Source organism: Callospermophilus lateralis, chromosome 10 (assembly GCF_048772815.1).
Source record: "Callospermophilus lateralis isolate mCalLat2 chromosome 10, mCalLat2.hap1, whole genome shotgun sequence".
Classification (NCBI taxonomy): Eukaryota; Metazoa; Chordata; class Mammalia; order Rodentia; family Sciuridae; genus Callospermophilus; species Callospermophilus lateralis.
The window spans coordinates 58,713,117-58,733,553 of NC_135314.1; the positions used below are offsets into that span (position 1 = coordinate 58,713,117).

General features: G+C 44.0%; 1 protein-coding gene across 3 annotated transcripts in view; it reads right to left on the reverse strand.

Moving 5' to 3' along the window:
- Positions 1 to 986: 986 nt before the first annotated feature.
- The window catches only part of Pla1a (phospholipase A1 member A), a 34,117-nt gene continuing 14,666 nt past the window's right edge, over positions 987 to 20,437 (reverse strand). Inside the window, exons 3-11 of one of the 3 annotated variants that reach the window (XM_076867633.2) lie at positions 19,214 to 19,391; positions 18,653 to 18,761; positions 17,785 to 17,886; positions 14,792 to 14,881; positions 12,756 to 12,923; positions 11,176 to 11,265; positions 4,775 to 4,883; positions 2,370 to 2,534; positions 987 to 1,744 (exon numbers count right to left, since the gene is read on the reverse strand). In XM_076867633.2, coding sequence (XP_076723748.2) covers positions 1,660 to 1,744; positions 2,370 to 2,534; positions 4,775 to 4,883; positions 11,176 to 11,265; positions 12,756 to 12,923; positions 14,792 to 14,881; positions 17,785 to 17,886; positions 18,653 to 18,761; positions 19,214 to 19,391 — 1,096 coding nt within the window. In that variant the 3' untranslated portion in view covers positions 987 to 1,659. The other 2 variants (XM_076867634.2, XM_076867635.2) reach the window with 2 other exon arrangements.

A 20,437-nucleotide genomic window follows, 5' to 3' on the forward strand; every position in this document is an offset into this window, starting at 1 on the left:
GGAAGCTGTTTTTTTTTTTCCATTTAAGGTAATAATCTAACATTTCTTATGGGGAGAAAAATAACATATGAGTGGATTTAGTGCTGCTTTAAAATAAGAAGCTATTAATGAAGAAACACCCCCAGCTATGCCCAAAAGCAAAATGAAAAGTATGAGGTCAGAGAAAAGCAGGTCAGGTCATTTTAACCTCAATGTCAACATCGTGGGACATAATTTTGATCACAAAAGGGTAATATGATTTATCCACACTTGGAAGAAAAGCAACAAGCAGCAAGGAAAATGAAGGAGGAGAGTTTTTTTGGTTTTGAAAAAATAGAAAATTCCAAGCCTACGTATTGGGGAACATGTGGGTTCTTCAGATGTGTCATCATCTATTGGCTGTGACCATGAAGATAATTAAGCCTGTGGGCTAATATTCACATTGCATCACCTGGCCATCTGCTTATTTCCACAGCTTAGAAAGGCGGAAGCTCTGGCTTCAGCTGCCCTGGGTGAGTGGCCCAGGGGAGTAACTGCAGCCTGCTGCTTACGTCATTCTGCCCAACTTTGGTATGGAGGGAGAATCAACAAGTCAGCAGTTTCCTTTTAAAGAATATTTATTTCAGTTTTTAAAATAGTTAAAGAGAAGAATCTAGGAGGAATGGTGGTGAAGGTGAATATCATATGTGTTTGTTTCCCAAACATTTTTAACCCACCCTACCCATCCCCACCCATCTTTGTCCTGATGTTTGCCCTGGACCTGTTTGGGCCACACTGAGGTGTTTCTTGTCTTCTGGCTTCCAGTTGAGGGTCATTCAATGGGTAGGATGAGCAAGAGGATGAAGGAGCCAGAAAAGTGAGGTCAGGAATCGCTTCCTCCCCGGAGGACTGGCTGTTCCCAGCCCCCTCTGCTTCCAGGCTCAGGTGCTCTCTCCTTGCATCTTCAGGCCCCATGTCTCAGCAGCCCCCATGCCACTAGCCCCAGAAAACTGCTTCCCCACAAAGGATGATTGAAAACAGTACTTTTAATTTGAGCTCGCCATCTGGTTTTGTTTGTTTATTTTATTTTATTTTTTATATTTTTTTGATGGACTATGACTGGTAACAAGGTTATTTACAAAGATCAAAATCCTCCAGACCTTCCAGAGACCCAAAGGAGGCACCGAGATGGTCAGTGGCACCCTCCCCATCCCCACTCTTCATCCCCTCTTTTGTTCCAACTAATTTTCAGTTGCTATTTTAATATAGAGATTCAATATCTACTGTCTTCTCCAATCCCATAAACTATAAATCATTTTTTTTCTACATAAGGGGATTTCCATTCCAATAAAATATTTAAATGATTCAGAAATTCCATGATGTTTTATTAAAAAAAAAAAACTTCTCTGTTTCAATGGCATCCTAAGTATAGATGCCCAAGGATGTGAGGCAATTGCAGTTACGTAGGAATAGGGAAGCTGAAATGGCATCCATGTGAGCTTTTCAGATCGGCAGTGGGGACCAAGTTCTGTAAAATGAGTCATCTCCCCTACATAGAAACTAATTATGAGGAATATAATCAAGAATTTGACCTTCCTCGTTAGTAGCAATAGTCTAGCATATGTTGCATACACATATACATGTCCTTCACCATATTTTCCTCAAAAAAAAGTCCAGGGAGGTGTCCTACCCACGTTTATGCTATCCACAGGCTATTTTCAGGTCATGAGAAACAGACACACTTGCTTGTAAGTTCACTGGCTCAGGCAGACAGACTGTATTTTTACTGCAAGAGAAGAGCAACAGGAGGCAGTTTCTTGGTTGGTGAAGAAAGAGGGCTGTCAATTATTTGTCTCTGTGTTCCCATGATGTCCAGTGACAGGAGTTTACAGTCTTCTACAATGGAGCCTATCCTTGCCCTCCAAGTGTCCAGGGGTGGTAATACAAATAATATAAATGCCTGCTAGAGGAAGGGGAAAGGGAATGTGGATTCCAGATCCATAGCCATGACTGTACCAGAGACACACTTGAAGTGGAGGCTAAGAAGGAGGAAATAGGCAATGAGAAAATGTTGCTCCAATAAAACCTTACATGGATACCAAACACATAAAGCAGATAAAGGAGAGTTTCTTATATTGAAGTGGGGGTGGGGAATCAAAGCCCATCCTCCTTTTCTTGCTTCTTATCCCACCCTCCTTGTCATCCTTCCTAACATCCCCAACCTTAGAGGTCCCATTAGGGAACTTCAGGAAAACCCTGGGTTTTTGTCCTCTCTGCTGCTAAAATGGTAAATGTCATGGTAAAATTGAATGTCAACAAGCAATGCACCTAAGGGAGGGGTGGTTGCTTGGTGTGTTGTTTTGTGTGTGTGTGTGTGTGTGTCTGGGGTGGGGTTGGGTACGGGGGCTCACCTGTCATTGACGGGCAGAGGAGCCATGCAGAACTTCCCAACGATGGTACTCTTATTTTTATTCCAAACCCGGCTGGAAGCCTGAAACTTTAATTTCACTTGTTTTATCTGGCACTGTGGCTCAGGGTGGGCTATGACTCCTCTTCCCCGGAGTTGCTGTCCAGGTCTAGGGGCAGGGAAAGGGAAAGTGAATGTCTGTGGTACTTTCTGCTTCGCTTCCTCTTTGGCTGTGATAGGACTTTGCTGATCACACTGGCTGGTTGTCATGCAAAAAGGGACTAACTCCTTGAAGGTGGGAACCATGGTCCTTTGTATTACTTCACCAGCCCCTCTACCCACACATTTTCAGTCTTGACCGTGACTCAAGAAATACTTCTTGATTTTTGAGAATAAAAGAGTAGACCCTGTGGCAAAATAGAATTCTTAGAATTTCATATCTGGAAAAATGTCCCTTACTCTTGGATTCACAAGTAGAGAAGAGCTTTACTTTAAGATGCAACTATTTGAAAATAGAAATCCTCTTTTAGGGCCCCTCACTTCAAAGAATATAGTGTAAGGGTACTCTGCATTAAGCCAGGTATGAATGTACGGATGGAAAAACAATAATAACAACAACAAAATAGGTCTTGAAGTCAGACAGAGCTGGGGTGGACCCCAGGTTTTGTCTCTTCTAAGCTGTCTGGCTTTGGACAAGTGACCTAACCTAGCAAGGTAGCCCTGGATTCACACAGTCCTAAGTATAAATCCCAGCTTCCCCATGGGCCACCATGAGCTCGAACCACAGTGTTCAGAACAGTTGGACTTCCACCTAGAAGGCCCAGAGTGAAAATGCCCAGGTCTCTCTTAATCCACTCTTTGGGCCTTGCCCTCAGTTTCCCCATCAGTGTACAAGATGCAGGCACCACCTCATCAGTGACAAAGTTGAGGAAGGAGAATGAGACAAAGATGCAGGCAGATTATGAAGTGCCCAGCCTGGTGGAGTGCTTCAAAAAGGGCTGTGGGACCTTAGATAAAGGCCAGAGATGGTAAGATCCAAGTGTGGAAGCAGAGGCCTTCCATGAAAGTCATCAAATTTAGAACAAGGCTCAGCCCTTCCAGAAGAGTCCTGAGGGTATGATGTTGGGGAGTCAGGAAGAAGGACAGCAAGGACTGCACAAGGGTAGAGGGAAAGAACTTGCCTCCTGGGCCCTGGTCTGGTCTGCCCACCCTTTCTGTTCCTCCCTGGGCTCTGGGGCAGAAAGAGGGAAAGAAGGGCCATGGTCGCTTCCACACCAGTAGCAGGGTGGGTCCTTCCTCACCAGCCCAATTTCTCTTTCCTTGGCAGTGATGACATATCTTTTGGTCTGAGGTTAAGCATATAGTTTGTTTTTTCCTTTTGAGGGAAGATACTGTATAACTGTTTAAAAATTCCCTACTCTTTAAAGTGTTTTGAAATACGTTAGAGAAAAAATAAGATTGTTCTTTTTAAGAAACTGCTTAGATTGAGGAGCCTACAAAATAGAAGGAATACAAAAGATGCTTTGTGTGAGTAATTTGGGAACTTGACTCTGGTAAATTCTACAATTCAAAGTTAATGTTGGTGTTGCTCAAAGCTAAAGATTGTAGGAAAAAGAACATACTTTCTCCTTGGAAGCCCCATCCCCAATTTTGATCTTAAAGATTAAAAATTCAAAAAATTGAAGGCAGAAGCTAACATGTTCTGGTGGCCATCTTCAAAATTCATGTAAATCTTTTCGGGAGGAGGCACTAACCTGTGGATGTCCATTAGACTCACTCATAGAGCTTTGGCTGTGTGGTTCATCTGGGGTGAACTTTGGTGGGGTGGACCCCATTTTAAAAGTTCTCCAGGCGATTCTAAGACACAGCCAGGACTGTGCATCATTGACATCACTCTGCCACTGTTGACGGACCTACCAGTGTTCTGGAGAGGTGAGGCAAACACCCTTCTAGAAATACCATGACCTTGAATTGATCCAATAGAAAGTACTCAGCTCACTGACTTGCTGCCAAAATCCTGGGTGCTCCCCAAACTCTGGCCAACCTTCCCTGGGCTAGTGACTGAGGCCTTCCTACCTGCCTGGATTCCTGAGCACTGTTTCCTATTAGGGACCTGATTCCTATGTTCTAACCACCTGTTGGGACATCCCATTACTGCTGCCTGCTTGCCTTGTCATCTGAATACCCTATGCTTGGACCTGTACGAATCCCATACTAACCGTACTAACCTGGGACATTTCCCCAGAATGCGTCTATGGGTCAGTCTACATAGGTGCTGCACCAGCTGTGTCCTCTAGGTCCAACTCTTGGCAATCTCAGCCTGACCTGGGATGTTTGGAGTGTGTACACTTGGACAATGTAAAGGCAACTCCTGAGGAGAGGGGTCAGCCACGTGGGACACTTACGTACATGGTGATCTTGACTGAGGAGGTGACATTGCTGCTAACAAAGGTGATCTTGATGCTTGTGTCTTTTATTCTTGGCTCCTGCAAGTAAAACTCCACGAGGCTGTGATGCACTAGGAAACCAAAGCACAGCAGAGACTAAGGCAGAAGGCAGAGATGCAATGTTTGGAAAGCCCCCCAAAGTGGCAGAGCAGTTGGGAATCTCAGCTCTACTTCTTAGTAGCTGTGTACCCCACAGCAGATCCAGATCCCAAGTCACCTCAAGTGTAAATTGGGAATAGTAAAATATATGTCCCACAGGTCAGAGTGAGAAGTAAGCAAATTAATACATATAAAATTATTAGGACAGTGCCTGTACCTAGGAAGCATTCAGTGTCAGTTTTATTACCTGTAGAACTAGAATGTCTCACTCTCCCTTATTTGGTGTCTTTATCATGGTTATGTAATCTTGAACCAAAAAGAATCTAGCATTTACTGTTATGGTTAGAATGTTGGTTTCCCCTCCAAAGTCACATTTGAACTTAACCCTCAACACAACAGTATGAAGAGGTGGGGACTTTTTTTGTTGTTGTTTTGTTTTCTCTTGGCCTGAAATTCTTTTTTTTTTTTATTAATTTTTATTGTTGGTTGTTCAAAACATTACATAGTTCTTGATATATCATATTTCACACTTTGATTCAAGTGGGATATGAACTCCCATTTTTACCCCGAATACAGATTGCAGAATCACATCAGTTGCACATCCATTGATTTACATATTGCCATACTAATGTCTGTTGTATTCTGCTGCCTTTCCTATCCTCTACTATCCCCCCTCCCCGCCTCCCCTCCCCTCTTCTCTCTCTACCCCCTCTACTGTAATTCATTTCTCCCCCTTATATTTTTCCCCCTTTCCCCTCACTTCCTCTTGTATGTAATTTTGTATACCCCTGAGGGTCTCCTTCCATTTACATGCAATTTCCCTTCTCTCTCCCTTTCCCTCCCACCTCTCATCCCTGTTTAATGTTAATCTTCTTCTCATGCTCTTCGTCCCTACTCTGTTCTTAGTTACTCTCCTTATATCAAAGAAGACATTTGGCATTTGTTTTTAAGGGATTGGCTAGCTTCACTTAGCATAATCTGCTCTAATGCCATCCATTTCCCTCCAAATTCTATGGTTTTGTCATTTTTTAATGCAGAGTAATACTCCATTGTGTATAAATGCCACATTTTTTTTTATCCATTCGTCTATTGAAGGGCATCTAGGTTGGTTCCACAGTCTTGCTATTGTGAATTGTGCTGCTATGAACATGGATGTAGCAGTGTCCCTATAGTGTGCTCTTTTTAGGTCTTTAGGGAATAGACCGAGTAGGGGAATAGCTGGGTCAAATGGTGGTTCCATTCCGAGCTTTCCAAGAAATCTCCATACTGCTTTCCAAATTGGCCGCACCAATTTGCAGTCCCGAGGTGGGGACTTTTGAGAAGTGATTAAGTCATGAGAACAGATTCCTCAAGAGTAGTTTAGTGAGCTGAGCCTGGTGGCACAAACCTGTAACCCAGATATTCAGGAGGCTGAGGCAGGAGGATTGCAAGTTCAAGGCCAGCCTGGGGAACTTAGAGAGACCCTATCTCAAAACTAACAAATAAAAATTTTAAAAGAAGGACTGGGAATATAGGTCAATGGTAAGTGCCTGTGGGTTCAATCACCAGTATATTAAAAAAAAAAAAAAAGACATCAGTGGAACTAGTCAGGGCCCTTTGCTCCAATCTCCCTTTTTGCCATATGAAGAATGGCAGTGACGCAGCAACAGGTGCCATCCTGGAAGCAAAGAGAACAGACTTCATAGGTGCCAAATGCCAACTCCTTCATCTTGGACCTCCCAGTCTCCAGACTATGAAAAAACAAATTTCCATTCTTTATAAATTAGCCAGTCTCAGATTTTTGTTATAGGAGCACAAATAAACTAAGACATATGCTAAATAATTCACTCCTAAAAGACAGTAGTGCTCCTCCCCGTCCCAAACAGTGCCAGAGAACCAAGCTATGTGTATAAGAGAAGGCTATTCCCCTCCCTGTGGCAGCTGGTCAACTGTGTGGCATCTTGACCCTCCCTTGGGCAGCACGGATGCTGGTACTCTCAAAGAGGGTGTTGTTGACACAGACTGGGCAAGCAGCCTGGCAGATGGTGATACCCCCAGGGCTTATCATCCCTCTGGCAAGAAAAGGTAAGGAAGATTACAACTCCCCTAATGTACCATCCTTTCCTTATCAAGGAATAGGTGCACCTGGTGGCATTTTGCAGTAACTTTGTTCTCAGAAAATTTTCCCAGGCTCCTTGGGCGATGGGAACATGGTTAAAGATGCACTCCTCACCTCTCCCCTATCTGTACTTTTACTTTTTCACTTGCTTCATTTCCTGGATGAATATTGGGTGGTGGTGAGGGGCATTCAAGGGATAGAGGTGAACTCAGTACTAAGTTGGAGGAGTGCTGTGGTACTTCTGGGCCCAACAGGATTAGTAACAGAGCTCATTGGCAAGCACCAAGATGCCAGAAACTCATGAGAAGAAAAGAGATGCTTGTATGCTCCTCCCTCCACAGGGGAAAACACCAAAGGCCATGTCTTCCATCTCTCCCTCCCAGTTGTTTACTATGGGATATTGATTGTTATGGGGATAGACAAAGTCTGAATTTGTCTATCCCCATAACTTATGAAAGCTTTAGAAATTTAATTTTCTGGGATGAGTTTGACTCATGATATCACATCTTCCTTTGCTAACAGATATGATTGATCGAGAAATTTTCTTAAGGTTCTGCCTGTCTTTTCTTTACATGGTTCTGGAAAATCCAAGAAACCCAGGCCTAAGGTTGAATGGATGAGAACTGGTAGTAAGATCAAACCTACATGGGAGTAGGACATAGGTAGCAGCAGGCAGAGAGCCCTGACTGGCTGGTAGGGAGTTCTGGATTCAAGGTCAGATGTGCTTTTCACATCTGGCACCTGAACCTTGCTGTGTCTTGGTTCCCTCAACTATAAGCAATAATCCCAACATCACCAATAGGACATGATGAGGATCAGATGAGGTAATGGAGAGAAGGCACTTTGTGAAAAACTGTTCTATAAAGCAAAAGTAATATTGTTTAAAAATATTATTTATAGAAAATCGTCTGCTCATACTGGCACATGCTTGGCAGAAATCAAGGGTGACCACTGTCCTCATGGGCAGTGCTGAGGTGGAAGCGGACCAAGGGTGCTGGCATGGGAGCCCAATGCCATGAAAGCCTGGGAGTGGCTGGATAGCTGTGAGCTGGCAGCTGGGCCCCACCTGAGCATTCTTAGATAGTTTTGCTCATGCCTGGTCCTGGAGGGGAGACCTGCTTCCATCCTCAGAATGAGAGACTTACAATACACAGGTGAGCAGGTGTTCGTGCTGGCTTGCTCTCTTCTGTGCCACTCTGTGGTTTTTGAACATACAGGGCCATGTTTCTTGGTAGAAGGAGGAGGTCTCACAACAAACATGAACAGAAAAATCAGGAGTCTGTGAATCTATCTTAGCAGGGACCTTAAAATGCTTTTAACCTTCAAGAGTCCCAGGGTCAAAAACATATATTGGAGAAAAGATAGCCTCTTCAACAAATGGTGCTGGGAAAACTGAAAATTCATATGCAACAAAATGAGATTAAGCCCCTATCTCTTACCATGCACAAAACTCAACTTAAAGTGGATCAAGGACATAAGAATTTAAACCAGAGACTCTGTACCAAGTAGAAGAAAAAGTAGGCCCAAATCTCCATTACGTCAGATTAGGACTTGACTTCCTTAATAAGACTCCTATAGCACAAGAATTAAAATCAAGAATCAATAAATGGGATGGATTCATACTAAAAAACTTCTTCTCAGCAAAAGAAACAATCAATCAGTGAAGTGAATGAATAGAGAGCCTGTAGAATGGGAGCAAATTTTTACCACATGCACATCAGATACAGTACTAATCTCTAGGATATATAATGAACTCAAAAATCTTAGCGCCAAAAAAACAAATAATCCAATCATTAAATGGGCCAAGGCACTTCTCAGAAGATGATATACAATCAATCAACAAATATATGAAAAAATGTTCAATATCTCTAGCAATTAGAGAAATGCAAATCAAAACTACTCTAAGATTTCATATTACTCCAATCAGAATGACAGCTATTAAGAATACAAACAACAGTAAGTGTTGGCGAGGATGTGGGGAAAAGGGCACTCTCTTACATTGCTGGTGGGACTGCAAATTGGTGCAACCAAACTAGAAAGCAGTATGGATATTCCTTGGAAAACTTGGAATAGAGCCACCATTTGACCCAGCTGTCCCAACCCTCAGTTTATACCCAAAGGACTTAAAAACAGCATACTTAAGGGACACAGCCACATCAATGTTTATGGCAGCACAATTCACAATAGCTAAACTGTGGATCCAACCTAGATACCCTTCAGTAGATGAATGGATAAAGAAAATGTGGTATATATACACAATGGAATATTACTCAGTGTTAAAAGAGAATAAAATCATGGAATTTTCAGGTAAATGAATGGAGATTGAGAATATAATGCTAAGTGAAGTAACCAATCCAAAAAAAACAAATGCTGAATGATTTCTCTAATATAAGAATGCTGATTCATAATGGGGATGGCAGGGAGCATGGGAGGAATACATAGAGCAAAGGCCATGGAGGGGAAGGAGGGGACATGTGGATAGAAAAGATGGTGGAATGAGACAGCCATCATTACCCTAAGTACATGTATGCAAACACAAATGGTGTGACTCTACTTTGTATTCAACCAGAGACATGAAAATTTGTGCTCTATTTGTGTAATATGAATTGAATTGCATTCTGCTCTCATATGTAACAAATTGGAATAAATAAAATTTTAAAATTTTTAAAAAAAGAGTCCCAGGCTCTCCTGCATCTGTGTTTCTAGCTGTGCAGACAGGGTGGAGCCAGTTCAGGTTGCTGCCGTATGCCGGGGGTGGAATCAGAAGCAAGGACATCTGGCTGTCAGCCATGCCTCCACCTTGAGACCCCACCTCCTCCCTCAGGCTGTGGCAGAAGTGACCACGGAGTGGAAACAGAGGCCAGCATGGAGGAAGAAGCTGCACGGAAAGGGCATAGGTTTGGGAGTCAAAATATCTGGGGTTGATGCTGATTTTTTTTCACCCAACTGTGTACCATGGGCATGTTGCTTGGTCCCTCAGAGCTTCCCTTTCCTCACCCACTTCTCTCAGAGTTGGGCTGGCCAATGACTGACACGCGTAGAAAGCCCACTGTTGACTCTGCAACCTACTCTGACCCTGAGAGATGTGGCCATGAATTCTCTCTGCCTGAAGGTAGCAACACCTCCATCTGTTCTTCTCTCAAATTCTCTGACTAAGGGAAGGAAAGGACATGCTTCTTTATTTGGTTCCAATCACTGTGCCAGAGACTTCCCTTACACTATTTTGTTTTATCCTCACAATTGATTCTTGCAAGTAGGTACTGTTATTGTTCCCATTTTCCACATAAAAAGTCCAGAAAGCTTAAATAAATTGCTCCTGATCACACAGCTGATAAGTGGAGAAGCTGAGATTCAAATCCAGGTCTTGTGTGACCAGAGTCTGAGCTCTGGGCTCCATATCACATTGCACTAGGCCTTCCAGTAACTGGAAGAAATAGTCACAAAGACCCCTCTTCTAACTCCAACACAAACTAATCAGAAAATCAGTTAAAATGATGGACACATAATGTATCATCCAAACCAGCACAATTCTGTCCTGTACATATCACAAAGCAGTCAGGAAGACCCCAAGACAACAAACATAAACCAGGAAGTACAGTGAAGACATAAATAGCACGGGGAAGAAGGAACTACATTGTCCTAAGACAGGCTTTCAGGTTTTACATCTTTTACAATCATGGGCATTTTAGCTTCGAAGAAATGCAGTGAAAGCAACTTTGGACCATTTGAATGTGTCTGTAAAGGGGAAGGTGGGCAGAGGGTGCATTACCCAGGACCCTCATCCAGTAGGGCGGCCCTGGTGGGAGACATATACAGTGTTCATCAAGGAGGGGGAAGGAAATGTGTAGGAAGGAAGGACCCAGAAGTGTGAGCAAATACTGCTCTAGAGAGACCCAACCCCCAGAGCAAATCTGGATGAGAGGAGAAAAGAGGATCGGTACATGAACGATAGAATATCCCAAGACCTCCTCTGTGGAAGTGTGGACTGGCCTCATTCTTACAGTCTGGTTCCATCTAAGACCAGAAACTGCTCTTCCCAGTATATCTTTGCCCCAGTCCTTCACCTCCCAACTGGGCTCCAACACTGGGCTGGATACAGCCCACATTGGAGTCCTGGACTCTTCCAAAAGGCACATTGACACAGCATGCATTTTCTCCCTACTCACCACAGTAGGGGGCCGTGGACATGGTCAGGAGGTAGACTTTCACTTCCTTGGGAAGCGGCTCTATCTTGATACCACTTTGGTCTCCTAGCCCTGGAAATAAAGAAGCAAAGAGGAAGCCATTTCAGGAGAAATGGAGAAGCTGAGATTCAATTCCAGGTCTTGTGTGACCAGAGTGAGCTCTGGGCTCAGCACCCAGCCATATACAAATTAATTGGCATACCCAGAAACAGACAGCTACACTGTGTACTCATTCCAGGTGCTGGGAATTGGACCCAGGGCCTTGCACATACTAGACAAACACCCTACCACGGAGCTGCACCTCCAACCCTTTAAAAAATTTTATATTGAGACAGTATCTCTCTAAGTTGCCCAAACTGATCTCAAACTCCTGGTCCTCCTTCCTCAGTCTCCTGAGATGCTGTTTTTACAGCTGTGTGCCACCATGCCTGGCTATATGACCCATTCTCAATAGATAATTATAAGAAATTTAAAATCATGTCTTTTTCTTGCAAATCAGTCTACATGACAGCTTAATGGCATTTGTATCCTGTGCAGCAAAAACAGTGCAAGGGAAATATTGGACCTGGAGACTGCAGATGACAGTCAGGGAGAGGGTGATCAGGGCAAAGAATAGAGTTAGGGCAAAGGCCCACATGATGAGGAAATGTGCTATACCCTTGGAAGTACACATGGTTGGCATCCCTAGGGTGTTCAGTGCAAGGGAATGTGGAGAGAGAGCTGAGGCTGGGCAGTCAATGGGAAGTGGCTGTTACATCAACTGGTCCATCACATCTGGGGACAATGCAGACACACACCCACTGAGCCTGAAATAGTGTTGGCTTGTTTTGTTATGGTAAGATACCCTTCCTCTAACATTTTATCAAGCAGGTATCCACTTCATTTGTATAAGCAATGTCAGGCTGCTGCAGTTTGGAGTGGTGGGAGGTGGGAGAGTGTGGAATGGGGGAGGAATATTTCCACTACTCAGGAGTTTTTCACCCTGGATAACCCCAGGATATCTGCAGCAATAGTCTACACAGGCAAGTTAGAGGACAGATCCATCAGTCTTCTCTCCCCAGACTGGCCTGGATCATTCAGGAACATGCCCAAGTGGCCCAGCTGTTAGTCAGTTCCTTCCACACTGGCTGGCATGTGGCCATCACAGTGTCGCACCTCTGAAGTGGGCACGTGTGTCACTTTGGAGTTTCCCCAGAACACACTAATTAAGGGGCTGTGAAGAGCTGGAGATGGCCAACCTAGCAAGAAGGACTTATAGAAGTATCTGTCAGAGAAGGGCAGGGGCTCTGCGTTGTGCCAATGTTTCTAGAGAGTGTCCTGAGGCTGGGCATCCAGATGAGAGGGGCTGTCGGTGCAGAGGGAGTGTGGCAGCAGGGAGCAGGAGAGCTGGTGAGAGCCAGCTGCTATCTTCTGTGAGAACAGGCTAACACCTCTTGAGTTAATTTTTCTTTCCCTCAATTGGATAGTTCAACCATTGGAACTTAGAAGGTAAAGAGGTGACAACTGGCAGGATTTGAACTTTCCCCGAATTGTCAAAGTGAGTCCAAAGGGTGACATTTTACCTATCCTTGGACAGGAAAGCAGAAAAGGGTTAAAGCAATCCACACAGTTTCCGGCAAGAAAGTCCTGGTAGCTGGCACAAGGAAAGGCCATCAATGAACAGGAATTCTCCAGGGCACTGATGTAGAGGTGCACAGCCCTCATGTGATCACAGATCAGATAACTGTAACCTGAACAGGAGGGAAAAAACAGCCAAGTTTTCAGTCAAGACAAATGGAAATTCCCTTCATGCTACTTACTGTAACTCTACCAAATTTCATATTCGAGAAGTCTATAAATACATAGGATGTCCCCTGAGTCACATTCTTAAGTTTTAATGGACATGGTTACCACTTTCTCCCTTTTCCTTTTCCTGAGTAATATAAGCTTAATCTACAGTGAAAATTGCCTGATTTCAGAGCTATTCTTCTGTGATCATGCAAACTCTCCTTTATAAGATGGGAAGACGCCTACTCTACTTCCGGACATGATTGGCTGCCTTCTTCATCACCAACCACGCAGCCAATTTTTTACAACTTCATTTTACCTAACCCAGCAGTGAGGCAATCATGATCAGTTGTCTCTGAAGCTGAAGTGCTGACACTTGACTGGCCAAATGACTGATGCAATCAGTCTGCCAAGTTCCCCAATTTACTAAAAGCTAGGTTCTATTGTTGTTATTGCTACCCTATTTAAAAGTATGCAACAACTCCCATTGGCTGGATTGGCTGGGGCTAAGATAAATAGTGAGCTACAATCCCAGGCAGGCTTCTTGGGTCTTTAGCCCCTCCCCATCCCTTGGGACCCTCTCTGTGGGACTGGTAATCAGGATGGAACTTCGAGCTGACTTTCTTTTCCCCTGAGATTGAGACACCCAGCCATAACCAAGTTCCTTCCTTCATTAACAGGGAGCTGAGGCAGAGACAAACCGTACCTTTCTCAAAATTTTTATGAAGAAGAAATGAAAAGTGGTTCATTAAAATGCTTCTGAAATTTTCCAACACCATCGAAACCAAACTAGGCCACCTGATCAAAATAACTGAAATTACTCATTAAAATGTCAAAAAGAAGCATATTTTTAGAAAACTACTAAATTTGGTAAAGCAGATTAGTGATTATTCAATAAAATTGTCAAAGGTATACTTAAAGTGTTAAGAATATGGTGAAGCCAGAAAAGAATAAAAACATAGAAACAGAAATCAGCATTTAAAACTTCTATATGAAGTGTCAATATATTAGTTATGGTCATACGAAGAATATGACTAAACAATCCTTAATGCTTAGCTTTTGACAAATTTAATCTTTTTAAATAAATAATGCTATGAAGAATATATATTCAAAAAGAACATTCCAGAAGAATGTATGTAGAATACAAGAAATGTATATTGATTGCATGTGTTCAAGAAGATCATCTTAACACACCTGTAATCCCAGTGGCTTGGGAGGCTGAGGCAGGAGGATTGCAAGTTCAAAAGCAGCTTCAGCAACTTAGCAAGGTATTGTCTCAAAATAAAAAATAAAAAGGGGTGGGAATGTGGCTCAGTGATTAAGTGCTTCTGGGTACAAAGAAGAAGGAAGAGGAGGAGGAGGAGGAGGAGGAGATCTTGAAGATAATTTTAGAAAACAGTTAAGTTTCTTATATTTGGTGAAGTGGACATGCAGTGAATGGATTCCTGAGCTAACTAGCTTTGGGCCCATTGGCTTGTTTCTGCCACAGCCACACTCTGCAGAGAATGCAGCTTGTGTGGGCTTTGCCACAAATCGGGGCACAAGGAAGAATAAGCAGTGATTGGCTTGAGTGATGTGAAGTTGTGTCAGGGCCTAAGATAAGTGGGGAGGGCAACGGCAGCACAAGTATGATGCTTCCAAAATCAGGCACTATTGTCTGAAATTCAGGTCTCCAAAGATCCTTGGTAAGTGCACAGTAAGGCACTGTAGGACTCAGCAAAGGGCACTGTCAGAAAACCCTCAGTGGTCCTCACTGGTCAATTCAGTGTGAAGACCAACGTTAGTCTCCAGCTTGTGCGGCAGGCAAACACCAATGCTCTGGCTTTCTGACCTGCATGAATGAATGTGGGACAGCCAGGCTGGTCCTGGCCTCCGTTGACGAAGTAGTCCACGTGTCCAACAGGAATCCGAATACCCAAATCTGAAAGAGGCAGAATCCCATTACCTTCTTACTTCAGGAACATATCTTCTGGGACCCACAGTAGGGTCCACTGGCAGCAGTGCCTGAATTCTGGCCTTAGGAGCCCACCCTGTCTGTGTCCACCTCACTCCAAAGAGCTCCAAGACTTTGTAAGACGAGTCATGCTGAACCAAAGAATCAATGTATAAGATACCCATACTCGCCTGTAATCCCAGCAGCTCAGGGATTAACCCAGGAGGCTGAAGCAGGAGGACCATGAGTTTAAAGCCAGCCTCAGCAACTCAGTGAGGCCCTAAGCAAATCAGTGAGATCTTGTCTCAAAATAAAAAAATAAAAAGGGCTGAGGATGTGGCTCAGAAGTTAAGAGCGCCTGGGCTCAATCCTCAATACCAAAACAAACAAAGAAGTAACAACAACAAAAAAATGGTACCTGCATTCTCCAAATAAAATCAAGAAAATACTCCTCAATCAAGTTTGTATTATAAAAAATATTATAAACTTGGTAAATTTCCTAGTTTCTGTTTTCCTTCAAGCAATACTTCAGATAAATAAGTTTAGGGCCACATTTCCACAGTCTCCCGCAAAACATACTTTTGTGCTCTCTTCACTGAGTGGAAATATGATGTGACTACAAAGAGCTGAGTTTAAGAGAGACTCTAGTCTTCCTCTTGTCACTGGGGCTATATCCTAGGCCCTCCCATATAGCACATCTGACCCCTCTCCCAACCCTAGACTGGGTTAGCCCAACCACCAAGGACCCTGATTTTCTCCTTCAGGTCATCTGTCACTCTTGTAAGAAACTAATTGTGTATTATTTGCTTAATGACATCTACCCAAGGGTTAAGCAGAGACACAGAAATCACCCTTAATCCCAGCCTTAGCCTCACTTCCCACACCCAGCCCATTAGACTGTGGTCAGCTCTATCTCAGAGTATATTCAGAAATATATTCTGAATCTTTCTCCTACTGTCTGTCTCTACTGCCACCACCTTGGCCCAAGTCTCCAACCTCTCACCCAGACAACCCCTGCAATTGCCCTGTCCTTGGCCTCTGGGCCTCCCTTAGTACCCTCCTGTACTTGGTTCCCTGTATAGAAGCTGCAGTCTCTTAAAGAAATCCAAGTCACTGCCCTATTCTCAGGGATCTTAGAACCAAAGGGAAGCTCCTTGCCAAGTGTAGCCTAGACTGTTCCCTCTTCTCCAACACACTCAACACCTCCTCCTCCTTCACTGCCCTCTAACCATACAGTTCCCTTTTTTTGTCTCTAGAACAAACCTGTGTCCGGACCTGCATTTCACTTCTAGCTGGAGGGATTCTCTGTATCTGGAATGCTCTTCTCCCAGCCTTCCTAGGGCTGACTTGTTCTCATCCACTAAATTTACCTCACCTCTTCTTGAGCAGATGTTCCCCAAGAATCCTATGGAGCAGATCCCCTACCTGTCTTCCCCCTTCTCACTGGTTCTTCATTATAATAATCAAAATGTGTAATCATCTCATTTGTTTCCTTGGATGTAAGATCCACAATGGCAGGTCTTTTGCCTGACATTTCTCTGCTGGGTCCTTACCACCTACCACACTCCCTGCCTAATAGTTATTGAGTGAATAAATAGATGAGTGCCTGATCCAGAAGCCTATGAGTTCTGAGTGGGCAGGGACCTTGTCTAAGCCTTGTTCACTGCTGTATTCTCAGTACTGGTTACATAGCTCAGTAAAGATGAATTGAATAAACGGAATGAATTTTTTTTCAATCCAATCAGGAACTTTGAAGGGCCTAAGACCTATCTCAGGTAACTGGAGACCTAATAAGTCATCTGGTTAGCCAAATTAGGGGCATAAGGGACTTGTGTTATTAATGAACAAGGTTAATTCACCTGACAGAGGCAGACAGAGTGCCATGGGCTTTGGAACCTCTGGGAAGTGAAGGTGTGAACGAGGCTACATGGGCTTCTTCCAGAATCACTTGTCTGTGGGTCTTGGATGCTAGAGGAGGCTTGTGACCACAGAGAATGAGACATCTCCTTCAAATTTACCAAGTTTATAATATTATTTCATGCAAACTTGATTGAGGAGTATTTCTTGATTTTATTTGGTGAATGTGGGTACCATTTTTTTTTTTTTGTATCTTTGTTTGTTTTTGGTACTGAGGATTGAACCCAGGAGCTCTCAACCTCTGAGCCACATCCTTAACCCTTTTTATTTTTTATTTTGAGACAAGATCTCACTAGACTGAAAACTCTTTTGGTCAGACCAGATGTTATTTCTCCTCGCTTCAATGACACTGAGTACAGTGCTTGGCACAGACTCTGGGCATTTTCTATCAAGTAGAAATGAGGAAGACTGTCCACCTCGTTTCCCAGTTGGTCAGAAGGGCTTAATTTGGATATAATGGATTGAGAGTTGGGGGGTCTTTCCTGTGTCTGTCACCATTGGCAGGGGGCTTCTCATTCTCCATTGCACTGAGGATTGGGCTTGTTCACAGGGGAGAAGAGGAGTCCAGATGGGGAGAGGAATCCCCCCATCCCCAGGGACCAGACACAATCACCCTGAAAAAGCAGCATAGCTTTCCCATATGTCAGTTGGGCAGCAATGTCCTCCCCAATCCCTTCTCAGTACAAAGTCTGGTTTTGAATCAAAGAGAGGGACTCCCAAACAAGCGAGTTTCGTCCATAAATGAAAATCCTACGTGTATTGGCTGCTAAAAAGAAAACCAGTTGTCTCAGTGGTCACAAAACGACTCCCGAAAGAGACTTTGAAGATCATTCTCGTAATGACTGTACAGCAGAAGCCCTGAGAGAGACAGGGCCATACCACTAGGTGCCAGCCTCCTGGCCTCTGCCTTGTGCTTACTCCCCCTCCCCAGAAACGTCACACACGCAAGTATCCCCCACCCCCATCCTGCTCACTGTCGCTGTCTGTGTGGATGGCTTCCACGAAGAGGGCATCTCCAGCATCCAAGCGCTCCTCCAGACTGGCTCTGGTGTACTCTGGTCCAGCAGGGTCTAAGCCTGCAAGAACAGACAGCTATTAGGAGCTAGCTCCCTTTCCTCTCAGCTGTAGGAACTGCAATGGGACCACCATACACCTTCCTGGATACCCCTCCAATTCAGATCATGGAGTGCTCCAGCAAAGACCAAGGTTTGGGAGAACTAACTCAGGACCACCTCACTCAAGAAATTCCACTCACTGTTGTCTCTCTTGTGGTAACCTTCAATGACCCAGTTTTTCTGGCTCTAAAATGAGTTTGATAATACCAACTATTTGGCAATGGCTAATGTGCTCATATTAACCTTCAGGGGCAACTAGATCTCTCCCCATTGGGGCCTCACTGGAAGAGTATGTGGAACATGACTCAGAATTATCCCACCAAAGAGCCAGGAAGTTGGGGTATTTACCACATTGCCTTAGTCCGTTATTGATTGAGGGTGGCTTCTGAAGCATAAAGTCCCCCTCCCACATTTGAAGGTATGTAGCAAAACTGAAGGTGATTCCCACAGTGGGCCAAGGAGATAAGGGATTTTACAGCTCATTTTATAGACCTAGACACTGGGGCTCAGAAATACACAGCCTCTGATACTAATATTAGAGACCATGCAATAGTAATGATAGCATTTTATGTAAAACAACTACAATAAATAAATGTTAGTGGTAATAGATGACTCAATCATACAAATAATGGCTCAATACACCACTCTGCCTACCTCAAAAGAGGCATGTCCAGGGCAATTCCTTTCTATCTCTGAACCCTGGGAGGATGGTCAGGGAAAATGTTACCTGTGATCCGTCCCAACTGGCCTTTGTAGAAATGTCCCACCATGCCCCCAACATGGGCCCCCAGGCTTACTCCAATGATGTGGATGGAAGACTCTGATACACCCAGCGCCTGGAATGGACATTGACAGTGAATTTGTTTTGGATCACAACTTTTCCCACAGACTTCAGAGGCTGAGGGCCCTGGGCAAGACACACCCACCACCCATGGAGAAAAGGGCAGACCTCTCATCCATCAATCACTTTTCCTCTTCCCTTCCCTGACAATCCCCTCACTTCAAAGTGTGTGACTAATGACCAGGACATCCCCTATTAAGGAGCCACTAAATTCCAGGCAAACTGCACTGCCCATCTACTACTCCTTTTACAGAGGAGGAGCAGGAGCCTCCTCGGCCAGGTTCAACACCAAGTGACTAACTCCAGATTTGATCTAAAGACCAACAAGCCCTGAAGGGCTCTGCTTCTGCCCTGAGCCCCCTTAAGAGGTGATTTTTTTTTTTCTCTTTGTGCCCTGTCTCTCCTCTGTAAGTAGCCCAAAATCACCCTGAGCTCTTTTGCACCTACCAGGAGTTTACTGAGGAAACGGGAAATCTCCAGGCTCAGTTTAACCACATTTTCCACAGCCGAGTAGTAGACACCTGTAGATCCGTAAACCCAGTCCACAGCGATCACGTTAGCATCTACTGCATTCAGAAGGGCTCTAATGAACGTATTAATCCAGGAAGGCTTTTTTCCTAAAGCCCTAGACATGGGGACAAAAAGGAGAGGAAAATGACTTGCCAAGCTGATATCCATTGTCATGGAAGCCTCTGTTAATCCCAACCCAGAGAAGAAGTCAAAACTAGAAAGTAGGTATGAGGGGGATCCATCACACAGTGCTTTGGACATAGGGAGGACATGATCCCAAAGTTGCTAAGCCTCCTGCCAACAGAGGAGGCTTTGTGTAAATTATCCCTGGGTGCCTTATGGTTCAGATAGTTGCAGCCTCAAGCCAGGGCTCAGAGCTCAAGCTGAATTTCAACCCATCTGCTTTCAATCAGGCACATTTGTGCAATACTAAACTACATAAACCACACACACTGCCTAACTCCTGTTTGTGCTATTTGTAGAAAAGATGACTTTGTACCTTAAACTTTATATTTGTGAGCTTAATTCTTATTCTAGAATATAGGCTCTTTCCTTGAGGATGTTTTCATTCATTCATTCACTTATCCAATCATTCAACAAATGTTTGTTGCGTACCTATGGGCCAGGTAGTATGCTATGTGTTTTCTAAGAGATAAAAAAACAAATAAGATATAGTCCCTGTTTTTCTGAAACTTAAAGTATAATGAGACTTCTGTAGAAACAGAGTGATGGAAATTTTTTCAGAAATCTTTTCCAATAGAATGGGATCAGAAATGAAGTTTTTGAAATAACCTCCACTGTAGGAACAATCTGAGCATGCTCATGTGGGCAGAGGAGTGCAGACTGGATTGTGCCATGGAAAAGGGTTTGGGGGGACATAGAAGCAGACAGACAACTGGCCTGATGAGCTCTCCAGCTCTCTTAGCCATCCCTGCATTGGAGGCACAGGCTCAGCCTTAGATAGTGACTGAGTGTGAGGCTTGCCTGAGGACAGACTTTGAAACAAGAGTGAGGAGGGAATGTCTAGGAATTATGCAGCTGGGAATCCAGGGATCCAGGAGGTGGAGAGGACAGGAATTAGGAAGTGGTGATCCTCTGTGCCTACTCTTCATCAGATACCCTCAACTTGAGTGGTTCTATAGTGCTGCTATTCCACCACAG